At 47.1% G+C, this 23,404-nt stretch overlaps 4 protein-coding genes across 4 annotated transcripts; 1 reads left to right on the top strand and 3 right to left on the bottom strand.

Annotated features, from left to right (window-relative positions):
- Positions 1–719: 719 nt before the first annotated feature.
- LOC146342141 (histone H1.10-like) lies at positions 720–3,567 on the bottom strand. The gene has a single exon (XM_084805722.1). The coding sequence runs from the start codon at positions 3,461–3,463 to the stop codon at positions 2,801–2,803; it is 663 nt and encodes a 220-aa protein (XP_084661848.1). The 5' UTR covers positions 3,464–3,567; the 3' UTR covers positions 720–2,800.
- LOC146342142 (histone H3) lies at positions 1,646–2,114 on the top strand. Its single transcript, XM_084805725.1, has one exon. The coding sequence runs from the start codon at positions 1,676–1,678 to the stop codon at positions 2,084–2,086; it is 411 nt and encodes a 136-aa protein (XP_084661851.1). The 5' UTR covers positions 1,646–1,675; the 3' UTR covers positions 2,087–2,114.
- Positions 3,568–8,462: 4,895 nt separating the features above from the next.
- LOC146342140 (histone H4) lies at positions 8,463–11,016 on the bottom strand. The gene has a single exon (XM_084805729.1). The coding sequence runs from the start codon at positions 10,996–10,998 to the stop codon at positions 10,687–10,689; it is 312 nt and encodes a 103-aa protein (XP_084661855.1). The 5' UTR covers positions 10,999–11,016; the 3' UTR covers positions 8,463–10,686.
- A 6,078-nt stretch (positions 11,017–17,094) lies between these two features.
- ZNF579 (zinc finger protein 579) lies at positions 17,095–20,045 on the bottom strand. Its single transcript, XM_084807775.1, has 2 exons — positions 20,016–20,045; positions 17,095–18,168 (listed from the first exon to the last, which is right to left on the bottom strand). The coding sequence occupies exons 1-2, from the start codon at positions 20,043–20,045 to the stop codon at positions 17,095–17,097; spliced, it is 1,104 nt and encodes a 367-aa protein (XP_084663901.1).
- Positions 20,046–23,404: the final 3,359 nt, after the last annotated feature.

Here is a 23,404-nt window from a genome sequence, read left to right as displayed (position 1 = left end):
GGCGGTGCACTATTTGCTGCCCCGCCCTTTCTCCATAAACTCATTCGTCATCGTGGTTTGGCTTCTTCACCAATCAATCGCAGGGAATTTGAATCTGTCCAATCAGAATTCTCAATTATTTCACTGTATTTGGGAGCGGTTAGAGGCTTTCGAACTGTGGTGCTGGAGAAGACTCTTACGAGTCCCCTGGACTGCAAGGAGGTCAAATCAGTCCATCCTAAAGGAAATCAACCCTGACTGCTCTTTGGAAGGACAGATAATGAAGCTGAAGCTCCAATATTTTGGCCACCTAATGCGAAGAGAAAACTCCCTGGAAAAGACCCTGATGCTGGGAAAGACTGAAGGCAAAAGGAGAAGGGGACGGCAGAGGATGAGATGGCTAGATAGCATCACGGATGCAATGAATATGAACTTGAGCACGCTCTGGGAGAGAGCGCAGGACAGGAAGGCCTGGCGTGCTATGGTCCATGGGGTCACGAAGAGTCGGACACGACTGAACGACTGAACAACAACAACAAGAGGCTTCATAAAGGAATGCTTACGTACGTGCGAAAGTGATCCTGGTTGTTTCCCCCCCACACACACTTCCTACAAAAGAACTTTTAAATCAAAGTTCAAGTGCGTTTTATATGTGGCGCTCCCTATTTTTTTTTTTTTTAACTGAAAGGACGCAACCCTCTGCGGCCACTTTTGAATGCTAATCCGGTAGGATAATGGTAATGAGATGGTTTACAATGGAAGTCCGGAGGAAAATTATTTATTTTAATGGCTCTTGGATGCTTTCCGTTTGCACCTAGTATTTAGTTCCAGAAGTTGTCTACAACATCTTTTTTTAAAAAAATGCATCCAAGCAAACGTAATCTGGCTCCCATGATTCGGAAAAATGTATCCTGTGATCCATAATACGCATTATTTCTTCTCTGAACTTGGGGAGGCACGGAGTTTCTACCTTGCACTATGAAAGCTCATCACAACAGTTTCAGGAAACTGTTACAGACTGGCAATATGCTTATATATATCACTGTATGAATCACGCGTTTCTTGATCTGCTCCTAAAAGATATGCTATACATAGCAGTAGCAACGGAGCGCCGTCCCCATCTTACGCCGCTTTTCGCTACGACAATGACATCTTGGCATTTACAGTCAGTGGAGGCTGGTGGCTCCGATTTTAGTGGGGCCGGTGAATCCACTCTGCGTTTCAGTCAGAACCAGCCAGAACTCTAAATGATCTAGCTGAACCTATTTTGGGGATAGGGTTCAACACCTTGGATCGCTCCTTCAGAATTCTGGTTCGTTCTGATTGAAAGCCAGGATAAAACCACGGCTCGACGAAATCGGAGCTGCCACCTTCCGCTGTTTGCAGCGTAAGAAAAACGAGCTGCAATGAGATCATCATATAGCACAGCTCAGAGAAAATCGCTTACTGGCTATAACTGATGGAGTGGGGTGGCGTGGAAGGAGGAGCCACTGACGGCAGCAAAAGGAACATTCTTTTCGCAATCACTGCGGAGCCCGGGAAGTTTCTTCTTCCTCCCCCTTCCAAATCATAGCTCTCTCGGCCAATCAGGAAAGGAGGAGGTTGCTATAAATTTCCACGAGGCCGCTCTCAGCTTTCATTCATTCCGTCTCCAGCCCTCTTTCAGTTTCAAGATTTCTTTTGCTATAGTGAGAGAATGGCTCGGACAAAGCAGACCGCCCGTAAATCCACTGGTGGGAAAGCCCCTCGGAAGCAGCTGGCTACTAAGGCCGCTCGCAAAAGTGCTCCAGCCACCGGCGGTGTAAAGAAGCCTCACCGCTACCGCCCGGGCACTGTGGCTTTGCGGGAGATCCGGCGCTATCAGAAATCCACCGAACTACTTATCCGCAAACTGCCTTTCCAGCGCCTGGTGCGTGAGATCGCCCAAGATTTCAAGACCGACCTGCGCTTCCAAAGCTCGGCTGTGATGGCCTTGCAAGAAGCCAGCGAAGCTTACTTGGTGGGCCTCTTCGAGGATACTAATCTCTGCGCCATCCACGCGAAGCGAGTCACTATTATGCCTAAAGATATACAGCTCGCCAGGCGCATCCGTGGAGAGAGAGCTTAAATCATCTTCGCTCTCCGTGCCTACTCATCACAACCCAAAGGCTCTTTTAAGGGCCAGCACATCATCTGGGGAAGAGCTAGGATTCGCTTCCGTGTTTCTAACCCAAGGAAACTTAACTAGTTTCCCTATAGACAAGGTTTCTTATGCCCATCAATGGGCACTATTCACTGGCTGAATAATTTGCCTTCAGTAGTGGAGGGGATGTGCACCAGCATGCCGGTTCCTGGGTTTACGAGGGTGCTCCTTCTTGCATGTATGTCCTGGCTCCGATTTCGGTGGGGCTGTGAATCCATTCAGAGCAGCCAGAAGAGTTGTGGCTGGTTCTGACGGAAACCCGGAGTGGATTCAAGGCCCCACCGGCCTCCACTGAATTATACGGGTTTGACAGTATTTCAAGGACAGACAAACCAGATATTTTGTACTACTACTACTATCAGGCCTGACGGCCGTAAGACCCATCCAGACTGGCCAGGCTGCCTATCCCTTTCTCAGCAAAACACCATTAAATTAATGCGTGAATGCAGTATTGCTTGTATGCATGCACGACCAAGCTTGCATTGCACACGATAACGAATACCCAGATCACTAGGGCTGTTAAGGAGCAAAGATTCTATCAAACTTCGGTACAGCAGGCCAGCTCTTTTGCAGTGAAGTTGTGGGTGGCTCTTAAAAGAGCCTTTGGGGTCAAAAGGTCGGGTCTCCACGGAAGCCTCTTCACTTCTTCTTGGCCGCGGCCTTCTTGGGCTTGGCCACCTTGGCTTTGGGCGTCTTGGGCTTGGCTTTGGCCTTGACCGCCTTGGCTTTGGCCGGGCTCTTGGCCACCGCCTTCTTGGGCTTGGCGGCTTTGGCCGCCTTCTTGGGACTCTTGGCCGCCGCCTTCTTGGCCCCCGCCGCAGGCTTCTTGGCCGCCTTCTTGGGGCTCTTCTTGGCGGCGGGCTTCCTGGGCTTCTTGGCGGCGCCGGCGGGCTTCTTGGCCGCCGGCTTCTTGCTCCTCGCGGCCGGCTTCTTCTTGGCCGCCGCCGCCGCCTTGTCCTTGCTCTCCTGCTGCTTCTTGTTCAGCTTGAACGAGCCCGAGGCGCCCGTGCCTTTGGTCTGCACCAGGGTGCCCTTGCTGACCAGGCTCTTGAGGCCCAGCTTGATGCGGCTGTTGTTCTTCTCCACGTCGTAGCCGGCGGCCGCCAGCGCTTTCTTGAGCGCGGCCAGAGACACCCCGTTGCGCTCCTTGGAGGCGGCCACCGCCTTGGTGAGCAGCTCGGTGACGCTGGGGCCGGAAGCCTTGCGCGGCTTGGCGGCTCCCGCGGGCTTCTTGGCTTTCTTGGCCGGCGCCTTGGCGGCCGGCGCGGCGGCCGCGGGGGCTTCCGGAGCCGTCTCGGACATGGCCTCTTCGCGGGCGGGCGGGCGGCTGGCGGGCGGGCGGGCTTTCGCGTCTGGGGCGGCGGCGGCGAGTCGCTCGCTCCGAGCCGAAAAGTAAAGTCTGAACTGGAGCGAAGGCGCCGCTGCCTGCTATTTATAGGGGCGGAGCTGCGCTCTGATTGGCGCGTTCACAGACCCTGCTCGGGGAGAGCCAGAAATGGCTCTTGTCCCTGCAACTTTGTGTTTCTTGCGTGTCACAAAATAGCGAAAATATTAACATCCCCGCTTCGGAACGGCGCCGTTCCCGGTGCAGGGGGACGCGCGGGAGCTGGCCTTTCCGAGCGTGGCCGTCTCTGGCTGGGGAGAGGCCGCAGGCGGGAGGAAACCCGGCAGAATCGCAGCCGTTTCCAGCTTTACGCGTCTTCGACTTGGAAATCTTTTGCTTTTTCCTGTAAATTAAAAACTTCTCTTTGGACTTCGGGGCTGGAAAAAGGAGCCAGGTCAAACTCTGGGGGGTCTACACCCCACCGCCAAGGAAAGCCATTGCCCCGGAAGGGCCGTGTGATGCCAAAAGCCGTTTGAAGTGTCTCAAGTAACACATTCATTCATTAAGTTTGGGCTAGGAGGGAAGGTACCTTACAGATAAATGCCTCTAGTTTTAGGTCGTACAAAGTATTTTTTAAAAAAACATTTTCGCTACCCTTTGCTTTGCCTGGCAACGAAAGTTAAAGTTAACATCTGGGTTCATAACCTCCCGATGGCATTTTAGTTCTCCATGAGACACTATTGACCATTGCATTGGGTTTTATGCTTGCTGTAACAAGGGCTGACTCAAACCATCAGACATTTTATTAATTATTTGTCTCTCCTTAACCTATTATTTATCTGTATACTGTGGTTGCCATCAGAAAGCCTAATCATTAATCGTCACATTTGAGATCCAGACATTGTAACAGTAAGTTGATGTATATGGAGTATCACTCTACAGTGTTGTAGTGAATGGCTATTAGATAATTGGTTACAAATTTAAACAAAACCCCAGTACTGAGATACAAAGCAAAGTGGTGCATATCAGAGTGTAATAATGAATAAACAATATGATATGGCTGGGAAGGAACTCACTTTTTGGCTTGTTTATTTAAGGAACTTGTTGCTTTTCAAAAATGGTGTAATGCCCCATCACTAAATCCACAATTATTATTTTTCAAATGCTCTACAATCGAAAAAGTAAAAGAAAACATAAAACACATGACAACCAGCATAAGATCACAGAGTCAGTGTAAGCCTATACAGGTTTATTCAGAGGTAAGTCCAACTTTGTTCACTGAGGCTTATTTCCAGGTAAGTGTGAACAGCATTTCATGCTAAGACCACAGTCCTATGGAAGGACACTGTGTCAATGAAATTCCTCTTGAGCAAAGGGATTTCAGAGACAGCTATATCAAGGTGAAATTGCTTTGTACATTGTACAACTCATCAAGAGATTCAACTCTATATCCCATGGTTTGAATAAGGGCAAAGTTTCTTTTGTTGTGTGTGTTTTAAAATCACAGTACATATGTTAATCAGATCACTATTGCAATGATGTCTGGGTTATCATCCAACAATATTTTGTGAATGGTTAAGATAATTATCTCAGTCTGTATTTTTTGCATTTCAGTTCCCTTTACACACACACACCCTCTCTCTCTCTCACACACACACAGCATGTGTATATACATCTGCCAATTTGAAGTTAATACTTGATGCATCTGATGAAGTGGACAGTGTCCACAAAAGCTTATGCCAAAATAAATGTGTTAGTCTTTAAGGTGGCACAAGACTCTTTGCTGTGACAGACTAACACAGCTACCTCTGTGGAAATCCTTTGTATGTCTGCTGTAAGAAGTAATCCCCAATGATTTCAATGAGACTTGCGCCCAAGTAAGTGAATATAAGGATTCAGACTAAAAAGAAATAAAACAAAAATATCACCAGTGCTGCCATATGATAGTTAGGATACAATCTTATAGATACTTACCTGGTAGTAAAGTAAGCCCATTGGACACCATAACATTTAATTCTGAATAGACATGTACAGGATTGCACCAGAATTAGATGTTCCTATTTCTTCACCACCAGAAGATCTCTCACTGCTGTGGAACCAGGTAACATCTTGTAAAGCAGAAGTGGCCTGAAATGAGATTGTAACCCACCAACAGACCACTGGCCAATTCTCACTGGGCCATCACTTAGCATCTGCTGGTAGGGGGGAGCCTTGCCAAAAATGCTGGACCAGGTGAACCTTGAAATGATCTTGTGAGGGATCTTTACATTTAAAACATGCTAGTGGACCACAGAGTTTTAGCTAAAGTACACAAGACTGTCAGCTCGCCCTTGCTGTAAAGAACAAATCTGAACACAAGGCATCCTAATGCCAGCTGTATGTAATCCTAATGCATGCTCAGTTCAGTGTGGTGTAGTGGCTAGAGTGTTGGACTGGGAGTTGGGAGATCTGGGTTCTAGAGCCCACTCAGCCATGGAAGCTCACTGGGTGACTTTGGGCCAGTCACAGACTCTCAGCTCAACCTACCTCACAGGGTTGTTGTTGTGAGGATAAAATGGAGAGGAGGGGGATTATGTATGCTGCCTTGGGTTCCTTAAAGAGGAAAAAAGGTGGGATATAAATGTAATAAATACATACATAAACAAAATGTGAAATTCTATTTGATGGATTTACTCTGCCTTCCCAAAACAAGGAGGGCAGCCTCCAAAATCAAGGAACATTCCAGTTTAAAATGCACTGAAAAATAATCTGATCTCAAACTAATTTCATTTGGGTAATTTGTCTTCAGTTCCATTTTGTTTTGCAGTCCCCAGGATTTTAAACATTATTCATCTCTATGGTAAAGCAACAGTCATAGCAGCTGCTAATTGCTGAGGTTGGTGTGGTACACCACTAGAAGTATGATGGTGAGTGGGCATGGCAGAAGTGAGTCCAAATCCCTATGTAACTCAGAGTGGTTATGGCAGCCTTCCCCAACATGCTGCCCTCCAAGCTCGTTGGTCCACCAGCCACAGCCTGCATGGCCATTGCTGGCTGTGGATGATGGAAGTTGTAGACTGACTCATCTGGAGGGCACTTGGTTGGGGAAGGCTCCCATAGTGCAACAAAGGTGTATTTAACTGTGAAGATGCTGAGTGTAAGGACCAACGCAGATAGGCCATTGGAGATCCATGAATGGGAGAGACAGGAGAGCTCCAACCCCTTTTTAAGCAGCTATAGAGAGGATGGAATGAGGCTGCAGTGTTGCGGGAGGGTTAACCCTTTCTGCTGTGTTTGTATATTGCTATTTGCTTTCACCTGCCACATTTGCCCTGTTAAGAAAATTGCAAGCATTATATTAATAGAATTCATTAGCACAGGGATCCCCAACTTTTTTGCAACCATGGGCACATTTGGGAATTTGAAAAACTGCTGTGGGCACCACCAGAAAATGCCTAATCGGTGGATCACCACTTTGGTGTCTACCTGTCACGACTCTGGATCTTAGGCTGCATCTTATTCAGCAAAAGCTTTTGTTTCATGTCTATTGGACACCACAATGTCTCTTTGATAGGGGATTGTCCAATTCGGCTAATTGCTGGAGGTGCAGTACAGCTTCTTTTAAACATATTTTGGCAGTGTCTAGTAGTTGCTTCTTTTGGGGAGGAGATTATTACACAGATAAATTCTGTACTGGAACAGTCTTTAATATTCACTGATGTACATAGTCTACATTATTTACCTGCTTCATGGAGATTAACAAATGGTCAGTATAAATGCTCTTGACAGCTAAAAGATGGATATTAAAACATTGGAAGAATAAACACTCACCTCCTATAATGCAATGGACTGAATGGGTGGCATATAAATGCCACCTTCAAATGGATACTTATTTAGATATTTGGCCCACTTTTGTTGAAACCTATGTATAAACGCTAGAAAGCTATATGCATTTCATATGTATTCAGCTGCTATAGATATATACAAATCCATGTAGATATGTGTATATATATATTTTTTAAAGTTTTGCAGGTTCCTGTGGATGCTGCATTGGGGGCCCCAGCACTAGCTGATTTAGGTTCAGTAGAAACTGGCACCAGATAGCTCATTTCAGTAAGCAGTTGGCCCTCTTTCGTGGCAGTGTTCACCTTGGTTTTCCAGTCAACTTTAGGAAGTGGATCACACCCACCTGGACTGGGTCTTTTGTTTGATTGGGTCTCAACTTTAGGAAGTGGATCACACCCACCTGGACTGGGTCTTTTGTTTGATTGGGTCTCATTTTTGGGTGTGCTCTGCATAGTGATGTGACATACCCTGTATCTTGCATTAATAGGCCCCCCCTTTTGTGTGTGTCTGCCTATTGCGCATACACCTTCATGCATCTGACAAAGCTTCTGCCAGTCTCCATCTTTTATGATGCAACCTCCCCCTGCCCTTCTCTCTCTCTTTCTTTGCTGCAACAAACTAACTTAGCTAGCCCTCTGAAGTTTCTCTCTCTCACTTGGCTCCTGTGAGCACAGAAAGAAAGAGATTAATTGGGATGTGGTGGGATAGAGATAAAGGTGATATCAGCTTCTTTTTACCCAAAGCATACCTTGCCCTGGGAAAATGCCTGCATGGCTTTCACATTTAAGGGATGGGGATTAACACAAAACATCTTAAGTGAACGCTCACACAGTGGTATAAGCAAAACCAGAAGTTGCTCCAGCAGCAAAAAGCCTACAGGTGGTGGGGTTATCCTGTCCTAGTTTTGGCTTCTTTTGGATTGGGGTGGGAAATGTAGTGGTGACAGAGGAAAAATTTTGTTGTCAGAACTTCCTCTGAAGTAAAAAATAATGTTGGGCCAATGATACAGAGATACATATTTACAGTTACAAGATGGTAGTTGTTGGCAGATTTTTTTTTAAGCAGATATTTTTGGTAGGTGTTTGAAATAGACGCTTTTGCCTGAGAGGGTTGCCTCAGTCTAAGAACATACAAGAACCAATACGAACTGTATGAAGTTTTAAATGCTGTATATATACACATATATTTCTTTCTCACACAACACACGCAATCCCCTGCCCCCTAACAATTACTGGACATAGGAGACAGAGATTTGGATTGCACCATAGCCATGGATTCACTTGGGTGGGAAGCCTAATTTCCACCCATACAACGAGAACATCAGTGGCCCACCTCCCAGAGCTGTTGTAGGGGTTGGGTACTAACTGGCTTTCCCCCCCTTTTTTTACATTGTCAAACCAATAAAGAACATCATGCACCAAACACCAATTGAAGCTTACCTACATGAACTGGAACCCCAAAAGGTGAGAAATACAGGAAGCAACTAATGCTAATTTTAAGATAATTTCCATTATTAAAGCAAGGACCAAAACAGTATATGTAATGATTATCCAATCAGTTTTTACGGTGACCTGATGTGCAGGGCTCTAAAAAATTTTTTTAATGAAAGACTTTGTTAAGGTCATAACATACCCATATGAAAAGTCCTGGTTAATTTGATATATTGCCAAATAGAAATGGAAGTTTACCAAGCTCAGTGAAAACAAGCACCTTCAGGCAGAACTGGGAAAGACTGGGTGAAAAGGCAGAGAGCCCCTGCCAGTCAGGGTGCAGAACTTCTTTCAGCCAAGGGCCAACTTCCATTTCAGAGAAGCGGTCAGGGTGGGGCACATTCCACTGGTGCAGGAGGCCAAAGGCAAAAGGGAGGGAGCCAAAAAACAAACCCCCAAACCTCCCAGCATGCTTTTTATAAAAATGTTATTAATTTTCCAAAACAAAATTAAACAAACCAACAGTAAATGTAAATAAATAAAATAGAACACATTGGATTTAAATCTAATTATTGACAGAGGGTAATGCATTTAACATATATGTATATTTGAAAACCAGCATATTTTAGCTTTAAAAATCCTGACCAGCCCTGTCTAAGTAGAAAAGGCAACTCCAGTCTGTGAAGTGGTGATAGTACTAATGCAAAGTCATAAAGCAACATTCTAACTTTCAACGGTGCTCACTACTCCAATCCACAGCATGAGTGGATTGGGAGAGCCAGTGTACTATAGTAGTTAAGTGTGTTGGACTGGGTCTGGGGAGACCGGGGGCTCTAGACCCCACACCACCATGAAGCTCACAGGGCGACTTTGGGCAAATCATGTTGTTGTTCAGTCGTGTCCGACTCTTCGTGACCCCATGGACCACAGCACGCCAGGCCTTCCTGTCCTGCGCTCTCAGGTTCACATTCATGGGCAAATCATGACTCTCAGCCTAATCTACCTCACAGGGTTGTGAGGATAAGATGAAGAGGAGGATCTCGTACAAATAAACGAATATAACAGACCCCCACCCCCATACAGAATCCTCTAACAGTTATAGGTTATCTTAGGCACTTGATCAAAATAATACCGAACAAGGCTCTTTTCCACCCCACCCTTTGCCATCACACTTTCTTTTTACAGCCTCCCCTCCCTTTTTGAAGAAAAAAAAGAGGCCGCCTTTTTATATTAGAAGGGCTTTCCTCTACATTTCTTGCTGTCTGTTGCCATCTTGCGGCAGCTTCCGTCCCATGCGGAAATCTGTTTAGCTGGAGGATTTATTTATTTTTTTATTTATTTAGAATTTGCCGCGCTGCCAAGTGGTTCTGGCGGGGAAGTGAAGCCCCGCCTCTCTTTTCTCTGTCGCCGTTTCTTTGTTCTCCGGTAATTACGGTGGTGAGAAACCAACCCTACGCCATTTACTTCTCCCATTCTTAGAATAGGCAGATGTACAGACAGGGGTTGGGAAGCGCACATCCCCCCCCCCCCCCGCTAAATAGGGTTAGGAAGAGACAAGATATAACCTATATACAAGTATGGAAGCATCGAATATTTCTTCGAATGGGTTCCAAGAAAATGGCGACCGCTCCCCGTTCTTCGCTACCTTCCAAGAGTAGAATGGTTATAATTTAGTGGTTACTCATTCAACAGCAGAAGGCATTCACAAGTGGCGGTGTCAGGCCTTTATAGAAGCGGATAATTAAAACTATTCCGAAATATTAAGCCTTGAAGGAAGAAGCAGGGTTAACAAGATGACTCGGCAAGAATACATCGTTCCAGTTTACGAATATGGGGTAGGCACGTCTTCGTTAATAGAAAGCAGCCCTCTTTAAGAAAGAGTAGGTGGCCCTTAAAAGGGCCTTTGGGCTTTGTTTTTTCTTCTTGCGAAGAGACAGAATCGCGGCTTAACCACCAAAACCATACAGAGTACGACCCTGGCGTTTTAGAGCGTAGACAACATCCATGGCCGTTACAGTCTTTCTCTTGGCATGTTCAGTGTAGGTAACCGCATCACGAATAACGTTTTCCAGGAAAACCTTCAACACACCTCGAGTTTCTTCATAGATGAGTCCGGAAATACGCTTCACTCCACCGCGACGAGCTAAACGGCGGATAGCGGGCTTAGTGATACCCTGGATGTTATCACGGAGCACTTTGCGGTGCCTTTTAGCGCCACCTTTGCCCAAGCCCTTCCCGCCTTTGCCACGTCCAGACATCCCTGCTGCAGCGAGCACCCAACTAAACAAGCAGGATAAACTAGAGTGAGCAGCTGCCCGCGTTTATATAGCCTGAAGTCGGACCGGAGTGTAAACAGCACGAGAATTCTGTAGCTCCCCCTCTTCCACAAATGGGGCCACGCCTATGCGCCCTCCCCAATCAATCACACGGATATTGAAAGCTGCCCAATCAGAGCGCATTGAAAACTATCCAATCAGAGCTCAAGCCAACTTCCAAATATTCCCAAACCTACAAGCCGAAATATGGTTACTCAGAAGGAAGTCGCACGTGTCGAACGGGGATTACTCCTAAGTAAGTGTGTCTATGATTGCAGCTTAGAATCCAAGGTCCCACTCAGACAGACGCATAGGTGTGCACATTTCAAGTGGTATACAAGGGGAAAATGTAATTTGCAATCATTCTTAAAAGAACAGGTGTTCTCTCTGCATTTTAGCCTGGCAATTCTGAGAATCGCGTGGCTTAATCGTCCCACTTACCTGACATACCGACTTCTACGGGCAATTGGAACAAATTAAGAGCACGATCCTCTGCGTGTTTAGACATAAAAGGTACTACAACTTCCAGCATCATCCACCCAGCAATGTAAGACTTTTTTTTCTGTCTAAACATGCATAGGATTGTGCCCTAAAACAGCCAAGCACGGGCCATTCCAGGGTGGGAGGGAGTCTGAAATAGGAATTCACCACTAAAAATGATTTCCAGAGCAGTAGCCGTGTTAGTTTGTGGTAGCGAATAGATCAGACACAAACTTAGAATCTTGTGGTACCTTAAAGACAAACACACTTATGGCATAAGTATTCATGGACATCAATCACGTTATGAGTCTCTTTTGTGTTTGCAATAGTAGTAAACCATTCGCGTAAGAATAAGTGCAGGGAAAGATCTCCCCACTTTTTTTTGGCATCTCAGGAAAGAGAGTTGACGCCATGGGGGAAAATATCTGAGGGGGGGTGTGTGAATATCTCCGGTATGTCCCAGCCAATCCCAGGGAAGAGACACAAAAAAGCCATGACCGATGCCATCAAAGCATGGGATATAGGTAGTTAAACCAGCATTTATTCTGACCGTGTCTATTCTTCCCAGCAGGCTTAGCAAAAGAGAGTGGTTCTTCAGTCGGCCATTTTAAGTCTGCAGTTCTCCAGGAGAGACCCTAAGTTTGTTAATTCTGTCACCCTCACCAGCCTCCATTGCTACATCTTTTTCTGGGTGTTGGTTTGTGTTCATAAAGTACTGCTTGCTACTGGTTTCATGGGGTACTAATTTAATATTTATTTTCCTCTTACTCTCTTTAAAGGTGTAATCCTACAGCATGTTTAGACAGAACAGTCCTACAACTCCCAGCATCCCCCAGCCAGTATGGCTGTATGGGGAATACTGGGATCTGTAGGCCTTTTTTTCCATCTAAATATGCATAGGATTATGTCCTAGGGGTGCAATCCTACACCCGTTTAGACAGAAGAAAGTCCTACAACTCATAGAATTGTAGTCCAGCATAACTGGCTGGGGAATGCTGGGAATTGTAATCCTTTTTTCTGTCTAAACAGGCATAGAATTGCACTCTAAATACTTTTCACACGCAGCCCAGGGGTGGGGGTACTCAGCATGTTTTCGATGGACTTTCAAGGATATATGGATCTGTGAAGCCACCTTATAACAGGTCAGCCCATTACTCCATCTAGCTCAGTGAACACTGACTGCAATGGCCCTCCAGGGTTTCAGACAAGGACCTTTTCCAGCCCTATCTGGAGATGCCAGGAACTGAGCCATGTAAATCATGTGTTCTCCCAATGAGCTACAGCCCTTTCCCTCTGTTTCATCGAATCATAGAATAGTAGAGTTGGAAGGAGCCTACAAGACCATCGAGTCCAAGCCCCTGCTCAATGCAGGAACAATTCTAGTGCAGGAATCTAAGTCACTAGACTTGGATTAATTGGACTTAGATTCTAGCCACTAGACCCATTTCAGTCTGGGTTTCGTTCTGTTTATGGGACTGAATCAGCCTTGGTTGCCCTGATGGATGACCTTCATCGAGAGAGGGACAGGGGGAGTGCAACCCTGTTAATTCTGCTCGATCTCTCATCGGCTTTTGATACCATTGACCATGATATCCTCCTGGATCGACTCCGTGGGATGGGTATTGGATGCACTGTGCTACAGTGGTTCCGGTCCTACCTATGGGGCCAATTTCAGATTGTAACATTGGGTGACTATTCCTTGGCCCCTTGGCAATTGAGCAATTGAGCTATGGGGTGTCACAGGGTACCATCCTGTCCCCAATGTTGTTTAACATCTATATGAAGCCACTGGGAGCGGTCATTAGGGGATTTGGAGCTAAATGCCATCAGTATGCTGATGACATGCAGCTCTATCTCCCTGTGACATCTGAATCAGGAGAGGCTGTGCAAGTCCTGAATCAGTGCCTAGATTCAGTAATGGGCTGGATGAGGGCCAGTAAACTGAAGCTGAATCCTGGCAAGACCAAAGCCCTGTGGGTGAATGGTTCCCAGGTCCGGGAGATAGGCTCATTGCCTGTTTTGGATGGGGTTGCACTCCCTCTGAAAGATCAGGTCCGTAGTCGGGGGGTACTCCTAGATCTGTCATTGTCACTGGAGGCCCAAGTGGTCACGGCGGCTCGGAGTGCCTTTTACCAGCTTCGGCTGGTTCGCCAGCTATGGCCTCTCCTGGACAGGGATAGCTTGACCACGGTGGTACAGGCATTAGTAACCTCAAGACTGGATTACTGCAATGCGCTCTATGTGGGGCTGCACTTAAGGCTGGTCCAGAAGCTGGAGCTAGTGCAGAATGCAGCAGTTCAGCTGTTGTCGGGAGCTGCCCCTTTTCAGCATGTAACTCCTTTGCTGAGGGAACTGCACTGGCTGCCTATTCACTACCAGGCCAGGTTTAAGGTATTAGTACTTGTGTACAAAGCCCTAAACAACTTGGGACCAGGATACCTGAGAGAGCACCTCCTTCCCTACCAACCTGCCCGGTCACTGAGGTCATCAGAGGGCATGTTCCTGGTGGTTCCACATGGACCTATGGCCCGGCTGGAGTCCACCAGGAGAAGAGCCTTCAGTGTGGTGGCCCCATTCCTGTGGAATTCCCTGCCTTTAGAGGTCAGGCAGGCGCTAACATTGTGTTCTTTCCGGCGCGTCCTGAAGACGTTCTTTCAAGAGGCCTTCCTTGCATGACCAGCCGTGGTTTGTTGAACTCCACTTCGTTGGGATTTGTCTTTTTAAAAAACGTTTTAACTCTTTTAACCATTGTTTTATTCTTATGTTGTTCACCGCTCCAAAATCTTCTGATGAGGAGCAGTATATAAATATTGTAAATAAAAAAATAAGTCAAAGCATCCCTGACAGATGGCTATCCAGCCTCATCTTGAATGCCTCCAGTGTGGGGGAACCCACCACATCCCTAGGTAATTGGTTCCCTGTCCTATGGCTCTAACAGTCAGGAAGTTTTTCCTGATGTTCAGCCGGAATATGGCTTCCTATAACTTGAGCCCATTATTCCGTGTTCTGCACTCCGGCATGATCGACAAGAGATCCTGGCCTTCCTCTCTGTGACAACCTTTCAAGTACTTGAAGAGCGCTATCAGATCTCCCCTTGGTCTTCTCTTCTCAAGGCTAAATATGCCCAGTTCTTTCAGTCTCTCTTCATAGGGCTTTGTCTCCAGTCCCCTGATCATCTTTGTTGCCCTCCTCTGAACCACCTCAAATTTGTCTGCATCCTTCTTAGAGTGTGATGCCCAAAACTGGACACAGTACTCCAGATGAGGCCTAACCAGTGCCGACTAGAGGAGAACTAGTACTTCCCAGGATTTGGAAGCTATGCTTCTATTAATGCAGCCCAAAATAGCATTTGCCTTTTTCGTAGCCTCATCACATTGTTGGCTCATATTCAGCTTGTGATCTACAACAATTCCAAGATCCTTCTTGCTTGTAGTATTGTTGAGCCAAGTATTGCCCATCTTGTGACTGTGCATTTGATTTATTTTTCCTAGGTGAAGAACATTCATCCCTATTAAATTTCATTCTATTGTTTTCTGCCCAGCACTCCAGTCTATCAAGATCACTTTGAAATTTGTTTCTGTCTTCCAAGGAATTAGCTATCCTGCCCAATATTGTGTCATCTGCAAATCTGAAGAGCTTTGTTAAGAGATTGTTGAGGTTGAGATTATTTCAGATTAAATAAACCAGGGTGATAATCTGTTATTGCATACAATATTCTAAAATACAAAGTTTGGATGAATTTTCAAGGTTTTAGAGAGGGTAGAATGTTTTGATGGATGAACGTGTGTGTGTGTGAGAGAGAGAGAGAGAGAGAGAGAGAAAACAGTCTGATATCATCTCTGGATCAGAGACCACTTTTGTCAAAAGTGTGTGCTCTCAACTCATGTTTCAGTGACAGAACCTGAGCTTCAACCCATGTAGTCAGCACTTGAAACTTATATTTAAGGGCAGAATCCTAATCATGTTTAAACAGAGAAAAGGTCTACAACTCCCAGCATGCCCCAGCCAGCAGTGCTGGCTGGGGCATGCTGGGACTTGTAGGCCTTTTCTTTGTCTAAACATGCATAGGATTGCGCCCAAATTTTTTTAGCTTTAAGAGAATGCATCACATTTTAGATGCAAGATTTAAATAAAATTAAAAAGCAGTAGCTCTTTAAGTGCTTATCGTGTAGATAGGGCAAGATGACAGAACCTGAAGCAATTCAATAAAGGCCCTGGGTCAAACCACCATGTCTGTCCATCTGTCTTTAAATTGCAGTGAGTTGGTCCTTTACCTTTGGACAGGCACAAACCTCAAAAGCAAGCTGTTTCTCCATGTGTTGAGAAACTCACCAGTTCTCAGTCCCCAAGCATGCCCTGAAAGAGTGTCCACCCTTCCTCACATTTGATCTCACCCCTCCATTCACATTGCACCAGGTTGTTCATCAAACAGCCCACCTATCATTTTACCCCCACCAAACATGGTCACCGTTTTCTTCAGCACTGCGTATCAACATGGCCCATCAAATGGCAATTCCAACATGGTGCATTCTCTCCCACCCCTGAGATAGTTTGAGCCTAGTTCATAAGGATGCTGGATTGGAGAATCCCTGATTGAAGCCTGGGCCATCAACTAGGGAGGGAACACTGTGTATCTCTATTTCTTGACTGCTGTAGCAAGAACCCCCATAACTCATTCTGTGATTCTTGCCAGAGAAAAAGCAAATCCTGCATCAAATCTGGCACCCCCAAGATGGAGAAAGAGGCCATTTCCCACTATCCTCGCCACAGTGAGGTCCCTTTACCAAAAAGTGTTCCTGAAAACAAAGTTCAGTATAATGATGGACACCCCTTGCTAACAAAGAGGTAGAATTACTGTGCACTCGAATGTCTGCAAGGCATGTTGAGGTTGCCTCCCCTTTAAAGTGCTTTAAATGTTCACATGACACTATGGAGCAAAATGGTCCACATCATACAAAATCATAATACGCAGATGAAAAAATCACAGTGATAAAATATGTATCACAGCATAACATCCAAACATGTTTCTGTTTGTACAGTTATCTATCCAAAATTAAGTCTGCTGTATGTCCAACAGTGGCACAGTTCATCTCCTCATGGACTCTAAATCTGGACTGTATGGTAGGGTGCATTGCATCACACCCTGACTTTAGTACTGGAGCAGAGTTGAAGCCGGAGATTTATATATAAACCCTATTATATGCAGCAACATATATCCCAGATGTGCACATTTTTCATACACATATTATTTTCTATGAGACAACATGTCTGATTACTTCTTTTCAGTATCAATTTATCTCCCCCAGTAACTGCTTATTTGTTATATTTATCTGTCTATAGTTTATGTATAAATTCGTGGCAATTCCTTGCTGGTGTATTAGATATTTTTCAAGACTCATCTTTTTGTTGGCTTGTCTTTTAAGCGACTTGCCCAATTTCCTTCCAAAGTTTGGGTGGCCATATTATGCCAACCTCTATGCTCTAAAGGGGCTGGGGTCAGGGGAAAGGGGGCATGGCCGGATCGGGACCCTTGCCCTAGTGACCCAGTTCCTGGTTCCATCACAAATCAGATGGTGCCTCTATGGAACGTCTGACCCCTTCCTCATCTTCCTCCTCCTGATGGGTCAGGAAGGCCGAGTGATCCTGACTATCAAAGCAGGAGTTGCTGAGGTAGAGTTCAGGTTGGGTGACAATGGCCATTTCTGTCAGGTGGCCTCGCTGGTGCCTCAGGAGACTGTAGGAGCGGGAGAAAAACTTGTGGCACACACCACACTGGTGAGGCTTGTCTCCCTTGTGGACTTGCCGATGGCGGGCCAAGTCAGCCAGGCGCTTGAACTCCTTCTGGTACATGACACACTGGAGCGGGCGAGCCACCATATGGGTCACGTCATGCTGCTTCAAGTGTGAGAGGCGCCGGAAGCGTTTCCCGCACTGGCCGCACTGGAAAGGCAGTGTTCCTGTGTGAATGAGGAAGTGTGTTTCCAGGTCATACTTGCTCTTGAAGGGCTTACTGCAAACGCTGCAGACATAGGCCTTCTTGGGGGTTGGCGTAGAAGAAGAAGTGACCCGAGGGAAGGCCGCTTCCACTTCCTGGCTAGGGGCCTGATGAAACAGAGGGCCATCCCCACTGACGGCATGCATGTGGCTGTGTTGCCTGAGGTAGGAAGAGAGGCGGAAGGCCATGCCACACTCGGGGCAGGAGAAAGGCTTTTTGCCTGTGTGGACGAAGCAATGCCGCGACAGTGACCATGGCCGGGCAAAGAACTTGTGGCAAATGCCACAGTGGTGCTGCTTGGCTATGTCATGCTCCTCGGCGACGTCCTGGCTTGCCACCCCCTTGAAACATTTATGGGCTTTCAGCTCACCCTTGGTCTCGAAAGCCTCCTTGCAGGCAAGGCATAGCAGTGTCCAGTCTTCCTGCAGCAGCACCTGCTTCTCATTTCTGGTGGTGGTGGTGGAAGCCATGGCAACGCCAGCCTGCACCCATGCCTCTTTCTTCCCCTGCAAGCCTCTCCGATGCAGGAGAAATTTACTCAGCTCCTGCAAGTGCTGGGGGAAATTGGCACTGCCTAGGGGGCCTTCTGAGGCATGGCTGCACTCATGGAGGGCCAGTTGGAGTGAGCGGCTGAACGTCTTGGGGCAAAGAGAGCACTGGAAGGGGTTTTGGCCACCATGAGCCAGGCGGTGACATGCCAGCTCGTAAGGGAATTTGAACTCACCACCACAAGCGTGGCGCTCTTGCTCCGCACCAGTGTCCCTTAAGTGGTTCTTCAGAAAAGAAGGCCTTCTGATAGGTTGGGCGGGAGGAATGCTGGCGAGTGGCAGTTCAGGAGGAATCGGGGAGGGTTTCTTCCTCAAGGGACACAAGCAGGAACCCGTTCAGGTGGATCTAGATGTTCAGGTGACCCCAGGAGTGAGCCCTGCACAGGACAAAATGACGAGACCATTAAAAAACACACACAACCCACTCTTTCTTTTGTAGCATTCAAAAATGCCAGCGTTTATGCAGAACTATCACTCAGGCTGAATCTTTGAAGGGGGAGGGGACATTAAAGGGGGAAAAGCAAGGGGAGGAAATTCTGCCACAGGAGTGTGACGGTGCCCAACTTTATCTTGTTGTTTTTAGGCTTCCTTCAGTCTTAAGGTTTAGGGAGGCCGTTTGAACCAATTCTTTATGACACACACAGCACTTTGAGTCTCCAACTTTTCTCCCTGTGTCATTTGCTCTGTGTTTCTTGTTCTGTGGGGCCAATATGTCTACAATTCATACACATTTAGGGCATAATCCTATGCATGTTTAGTCAGAAAAAGGCCTACGACTCCCAGCATTTCCCAGCCAGCCAACATGGCTGGCTGGGGAATGCTGGGAGTCATAGGCCTTTTTCTGTCTAAACATGCATAGGATTGCACCCCTAAAGTAGTAAGGCTGCAATCCTAAATACACTTACTAGGGAGTAAGATCCATTGGAGAGAGTGGGACTTACTTCCAAGTAGACACACAGAGGAGTGTGCTGTTAAGTCTGCAATCATATGCACACTTACCTGGAAATGAACTCCACTGGACACACTGGGACTTACTTCAGAGTAAGCACATATAAGATTTTAATATTAGGTTTGTGAAAAGCTAGTTGCACAGTCACCCATTCATTAGAATCCTCTCCAGACTTCCAGGCTGGCAAGCATTTGCAAACTGTAAGATACTTCTGGTTGTTCCTTTCAAGCCACTGATGCACAACAAATGGGTGTATTTGAGAGAATGCAAGCAAATAACTTACACAGATTTGCATGTCTTTATTCCCTGCCTTTCTTCCATGATGGAACTCCAGGTAACCTACATAGAGTTGCCAGGCAAGCTCTTATCCAGGAACTGAGTATAGAACAAGGTCTGCTTCGCTTCAGCTCAATTGTTGCATTATGTCCCTTCAGACCAGACACTGGCTGCTTTGACTGCCTCTATGCAAATACAGTCAACAAATTCAAGCATCATTTGGGGGAAGGACTTAATTCATCATCCCAAATGCACACACATCTCATGCGCAAGGGGCGTGTGCTCTCCCTTTCAGATCCAACTTAGGAAATTGCCTCGTAGGAGCTCAGACTTAGGTCCCTCTAAGTGTCAACTATACTGGGGGTGGGCAACCTGCACCCCCCCCCAGGCTAATTTCAAAAGCCCTCTGCAAGCAACAGTTCAGGCCACTGGCAGGAGCGTTCTATCTCTCTGCCCTGGTAGCCCACTGGGTGGGGAAGAAGGGGGGAGAGAAAAGGGGATAGCAGAAAGAGAGAGAGAGAGAGAGAGAGAGGGGAGTGTCAGAAAGAGAGAGAGAAAAGGGGGTGTCAGAGAGAGAGAGAAAAGGGGGTGTCAGAGAGAGAGAGAGAAAAGGGGGTGTCAGAAAGAAAGAAAAAGAGGTGGCCACACCTACTTTTCATTCTGGCCCTGCCCACCACTGGCTTCAGCTGGTATGTAGCCCCTGACAAATTACCTCAGAAGGAATGCAGCCCCCGATAGCCATGCCTGCTTTCCCTGGCCTCACCCCCTTTCCCCCAACTGCTGGTCATTTGGTGGTTTCCACAGTGGTGTATTGGTGAATGCTGAAGTGTAAGTGTTCATCATGACAGTCCACAGGGAACTCGGGGGGGGGGGGCGGCAGCAAACGAAGTCAGCATCCCTGCTAATAAAGAAGTGCCAGCACTGCATCCTTGTGAGCCCTGGCTCCACTGCACCACCAGTGACTTCCTCAGCATTTGCACAGGGTTTTCCCCCCACTCTAAGAGATCGAAAGGCCTCTCCTAAGGCATAGTTACTGATAGTCAGAGCTTTAAGCTACAATATGCTGGTATGTTTAGTATTTTGGCCTTGCCCCTTTTGCCTTTGGCCCTGCCCACCACTGGTATGTCCCCCCCCCCCCCAGTGTGTTAAGTGGGTTTTAAGATCCTTGCACTTCTGCTGGCTTTTACATTGCTTTTTTTACTCTACTTTTATTCTATGTAAAAAATGTAATGTATTATAGATTATGTTTTATGTGTTCTTGTACTTTATAGTTTGGTTTTGTGGACTGCTCGGAGAACTTTAGCTATTGGGGGGGCATGGAAATGTGATAAATAAATAAATGTCAGAGCTAACACTTGACCTGAGCCTGGAAACAAATTGATAGACAATGAAGAGGGCTTAATACAGGACCGGTATAATCTAACCCAGCCTTCCCCAATTCAGTCCCCTCCAAATGTGTTGGGTTGCAACTCCCATCATCCCCAGCCAGCTGGAGATTATGGGAGTTGCAGTCCAACACATCTGGAAGACACTGAGTTGGGGAAGGATGGATTAGGGTGCAATCCTATGGATGCTTACACAGAAGAAGAAAAAAGACCTACAATGGCTGGATGGGGCATGCTGTGAATTGTAGGCCTTTTTTTCTGTCTAAACATCCATAGGATTGTGCCTTTGGAGTGGCAGACCTAGACTGGGGAGAGTAGCAAAACCAACAAACTCTTGTTGTATCTGATAATCTTTAAAGTGCCACACAACTGTTTTTTGTGGTACCTTACAGGGTTGTGGTCAGTGGAGACCAGTGGCTCTGATGTCAGTGTGGTTGTGAATCCGCTCTGGGTTTCAGTCAAAACTCTAAAGGAGCTATCCAAAGTTCCGAACCCATTTGGGGAGTTGGGCTCAGCACCCTGGATAGCTCCTTTAGATTTCTGCCTGAACCCTGGAGCAGATTCACAGCCCCACTGACATCAGAGCCACCAGCCCCCACTGGTTGCTGTAAAGATCAGACGGGGCGGGTGGCACCATCATCATGGAAGCGGGCGCCAAAAAAGGACTGGTGTTAAAAGTATGGGGAAAGGCACAACGCTCGTGTCCTGGGTCCTCCGGTCAAAGGGCTGGATCTGGTGGGTTTGGAGAGGTGGTTCAGGATTCCTGCTTTCCTTGACAGGCTCAGGTGAAGGAAGGGGGGTTGTCCGAGGTCCTGCTCCCCATCCTTTAACTCAATCTTTTTCTTTTTTCCCGAAAGCCTGGGGAAAGTGAGGAAGGTGGGGGGAGCGGGGGAGCGAGCGAGAGCGAGATTCAAGAGCGGATGGAGAGGTTTGGTCCTCCCAGCCCTGCAGAGTTCAGCATCATATCGGAAAGGCGGGTTGAGATCATTGAAGTATCGGGATGCCGCCTGGGGGCGCATCTCCAGTCGGTGTCCCTCTCCATCCCGGCACCCAGTTACGTATCTGTAAGGCTTTGTTTCCAGCACAATTTTTCTCCGGAGGGGCGCGCGTGCGCGCGCACCTTTTCCCTAATCTGCCCCTTCCCGTGGAAATGCACACCATTATGCCGTCCGCCCCTCCATCCGGGTGCTCGCATGACTCCCCTTCGTACCTGGATCCGCAGTCGTCGCCGCCGCCCTGGGTGGCGTCGGGGGCGAGGGTGGTGGGAGCAGCCAGTCGTGCAAAAAGATACGTCGTCCTTGGGAAACACACCTACTTTCGCCCCCTCCCCCTTCATCAAACAAATTCCCTCCAGCGGGCACCAACATGGACAGCAGCGATCAAGGGCTGGATCCAGAGTTAGTCATACTTAGAGTAGACCTTTTGAAATCAGTGGGACTGAAGTTAGTCGTGACTAACTTAAAGTCCTATTAATTTCACCGGGTCTACTCTCAAGTCATTCATTTCAATGGGTCTACTCTGAGTATGACTAAATCTGGGCCCAAGATGAAATCTGGATATCCAGCCCCCCCCCCCCCCCGCATGCGCGCGTGTGTAAAAGCCTTCTGCTCACTCCCAGGGATAGCCCAAGACATTTTGCTGCTTGAGGCGAAGAACAAGATGGTGCCTCCTCCCACTCCACGTACAAAAGCCAAATGGACTGGCAGTTGAATATTTCTTCAATACTGACAACAGGACAATGTCCACCACTGCAACTGAAGGCAGTGGATTAGCACAGGGAGTTTTGGGCAGGCTGCTGCATGGTTCATAGCTCTCTCCTCCAACACTTTGCTGCCACCTTCTAGCATCTGCTGCCTGAGGCGACCGCCTCACTTTACCTAATGGCAAGGCCGGCCCTGCACACTGTACATGAGCAGTGAGTGAACACAACATTGCAATGTCGTGACAGCCTGCCCCATGCAGTTGGCCTACAGCAGCCTTCCCCCAATATGGCACGCTCCAGATGTTTTGGATTTCAACTTGCATCACCCCCAGCCAGCATGGCTAATGGTCAGGAGTCCTGGGAGTTGTAGTCCAAGACATCTGGAGGGCACCAAGCTGGGGAAGGCTGGCCTGCGGAGGAGTCTTTAGGCCTTTCATGAAGAGATGGTGATGGTGATGATGATATGGTCCCAGGGCATGACCCAAGAGCACATCAAGTAGCCACCTTGCTAGAATTAAGTAGGTCTGGAATGGGATGGCTCCTAGATGTGACTGCCTGGGAACCCCACAAATGCTGTGCTGAATTCCATGATGGAAGAAAAGTGGGACATAAATGTTTTACAAAAATAAACAAATAGGTTTTTGTTTTCGTTTTTTGGGATTGATGACCCAGTATACAAAATACACGCCACATACAACACAGTGCGAACATGACACACACCTGGCAACTAGCCTACACCCAGTGAATGTGTAAGCACACATACGCAACTGCCATCACAGTACACACCCTGCACAAGCAACCAGTTTATGTCCCATTCAGCTGCATACAATGTTGCACAGACACAGTACAGTTCCTTTAAACGCTGTATAATTATTGTGAACGTACGCAAACTTTTGAAAGTCGTCTTCCTCTTCGTAGGATGGTTACAATTTGAATTGAGCTGAAATTTCTCAGAAAACATTTTTCTGAAAAAATTTTTGAGGTGTTTCTTTTTCTCCCCCCCCCCCCCCCGGC

This window comes from Heloderma suspectum, chromosome 6, assembly GCF_057233095.1.
Source record: "Heloderma suspectum isolate Gila_16-S chromosome 6, 16-S_ref, whole genome shotgun sequence".
NCBI classification, from domain to species: domain Eukaryota; kingdom Metazoa; phylum Chordata; class Lepidosauria; order Squamata; family Helodermatidae; genus Heloderma; species Heloderma suspectum.
The sequence above is the reverse complement of the archived record's forward strand: the minus strand, read 5'-3'. Positions and strand labels throughout refer to the sequence as shown.

Coding starts and splice junctions, on each gene's coding strand:
- LOC146342142 (XM_084805725.1), top strand. CDS start 1,676: ATGGCTCGGACAAAGCAGACCGCCCGTAAATCCACTGGTGGGAAAGCC.
- LOC146342141 (XM_084805722.1), bottom strand. CDS start 3,463: ATGTCCGAGACGGCTCCGGAAGCCCCCGCGGCCGCCGCGCCGGCCGCC.
- LOC146342140 (XM_084805729.1), bottom strand. CDS start 10,998: ATGTCTGGACGTGGCAAAGGCGGGAAGGGCTTGGGCAAAGGTGGCGCT.
- ZNF579 (XM_084807775.1), bottom strand. CDS start 20,045: ATGGCTATCGGGGGCTGCATTCCTTCTGAG. Junction 18,169..20,015: donor GGGGCTGCATTCCTTCTGAG/GTAATTTGTCAG, acceptor CTTTGCCCCAAG/ACGTTCAGCCGCTCACTCCA.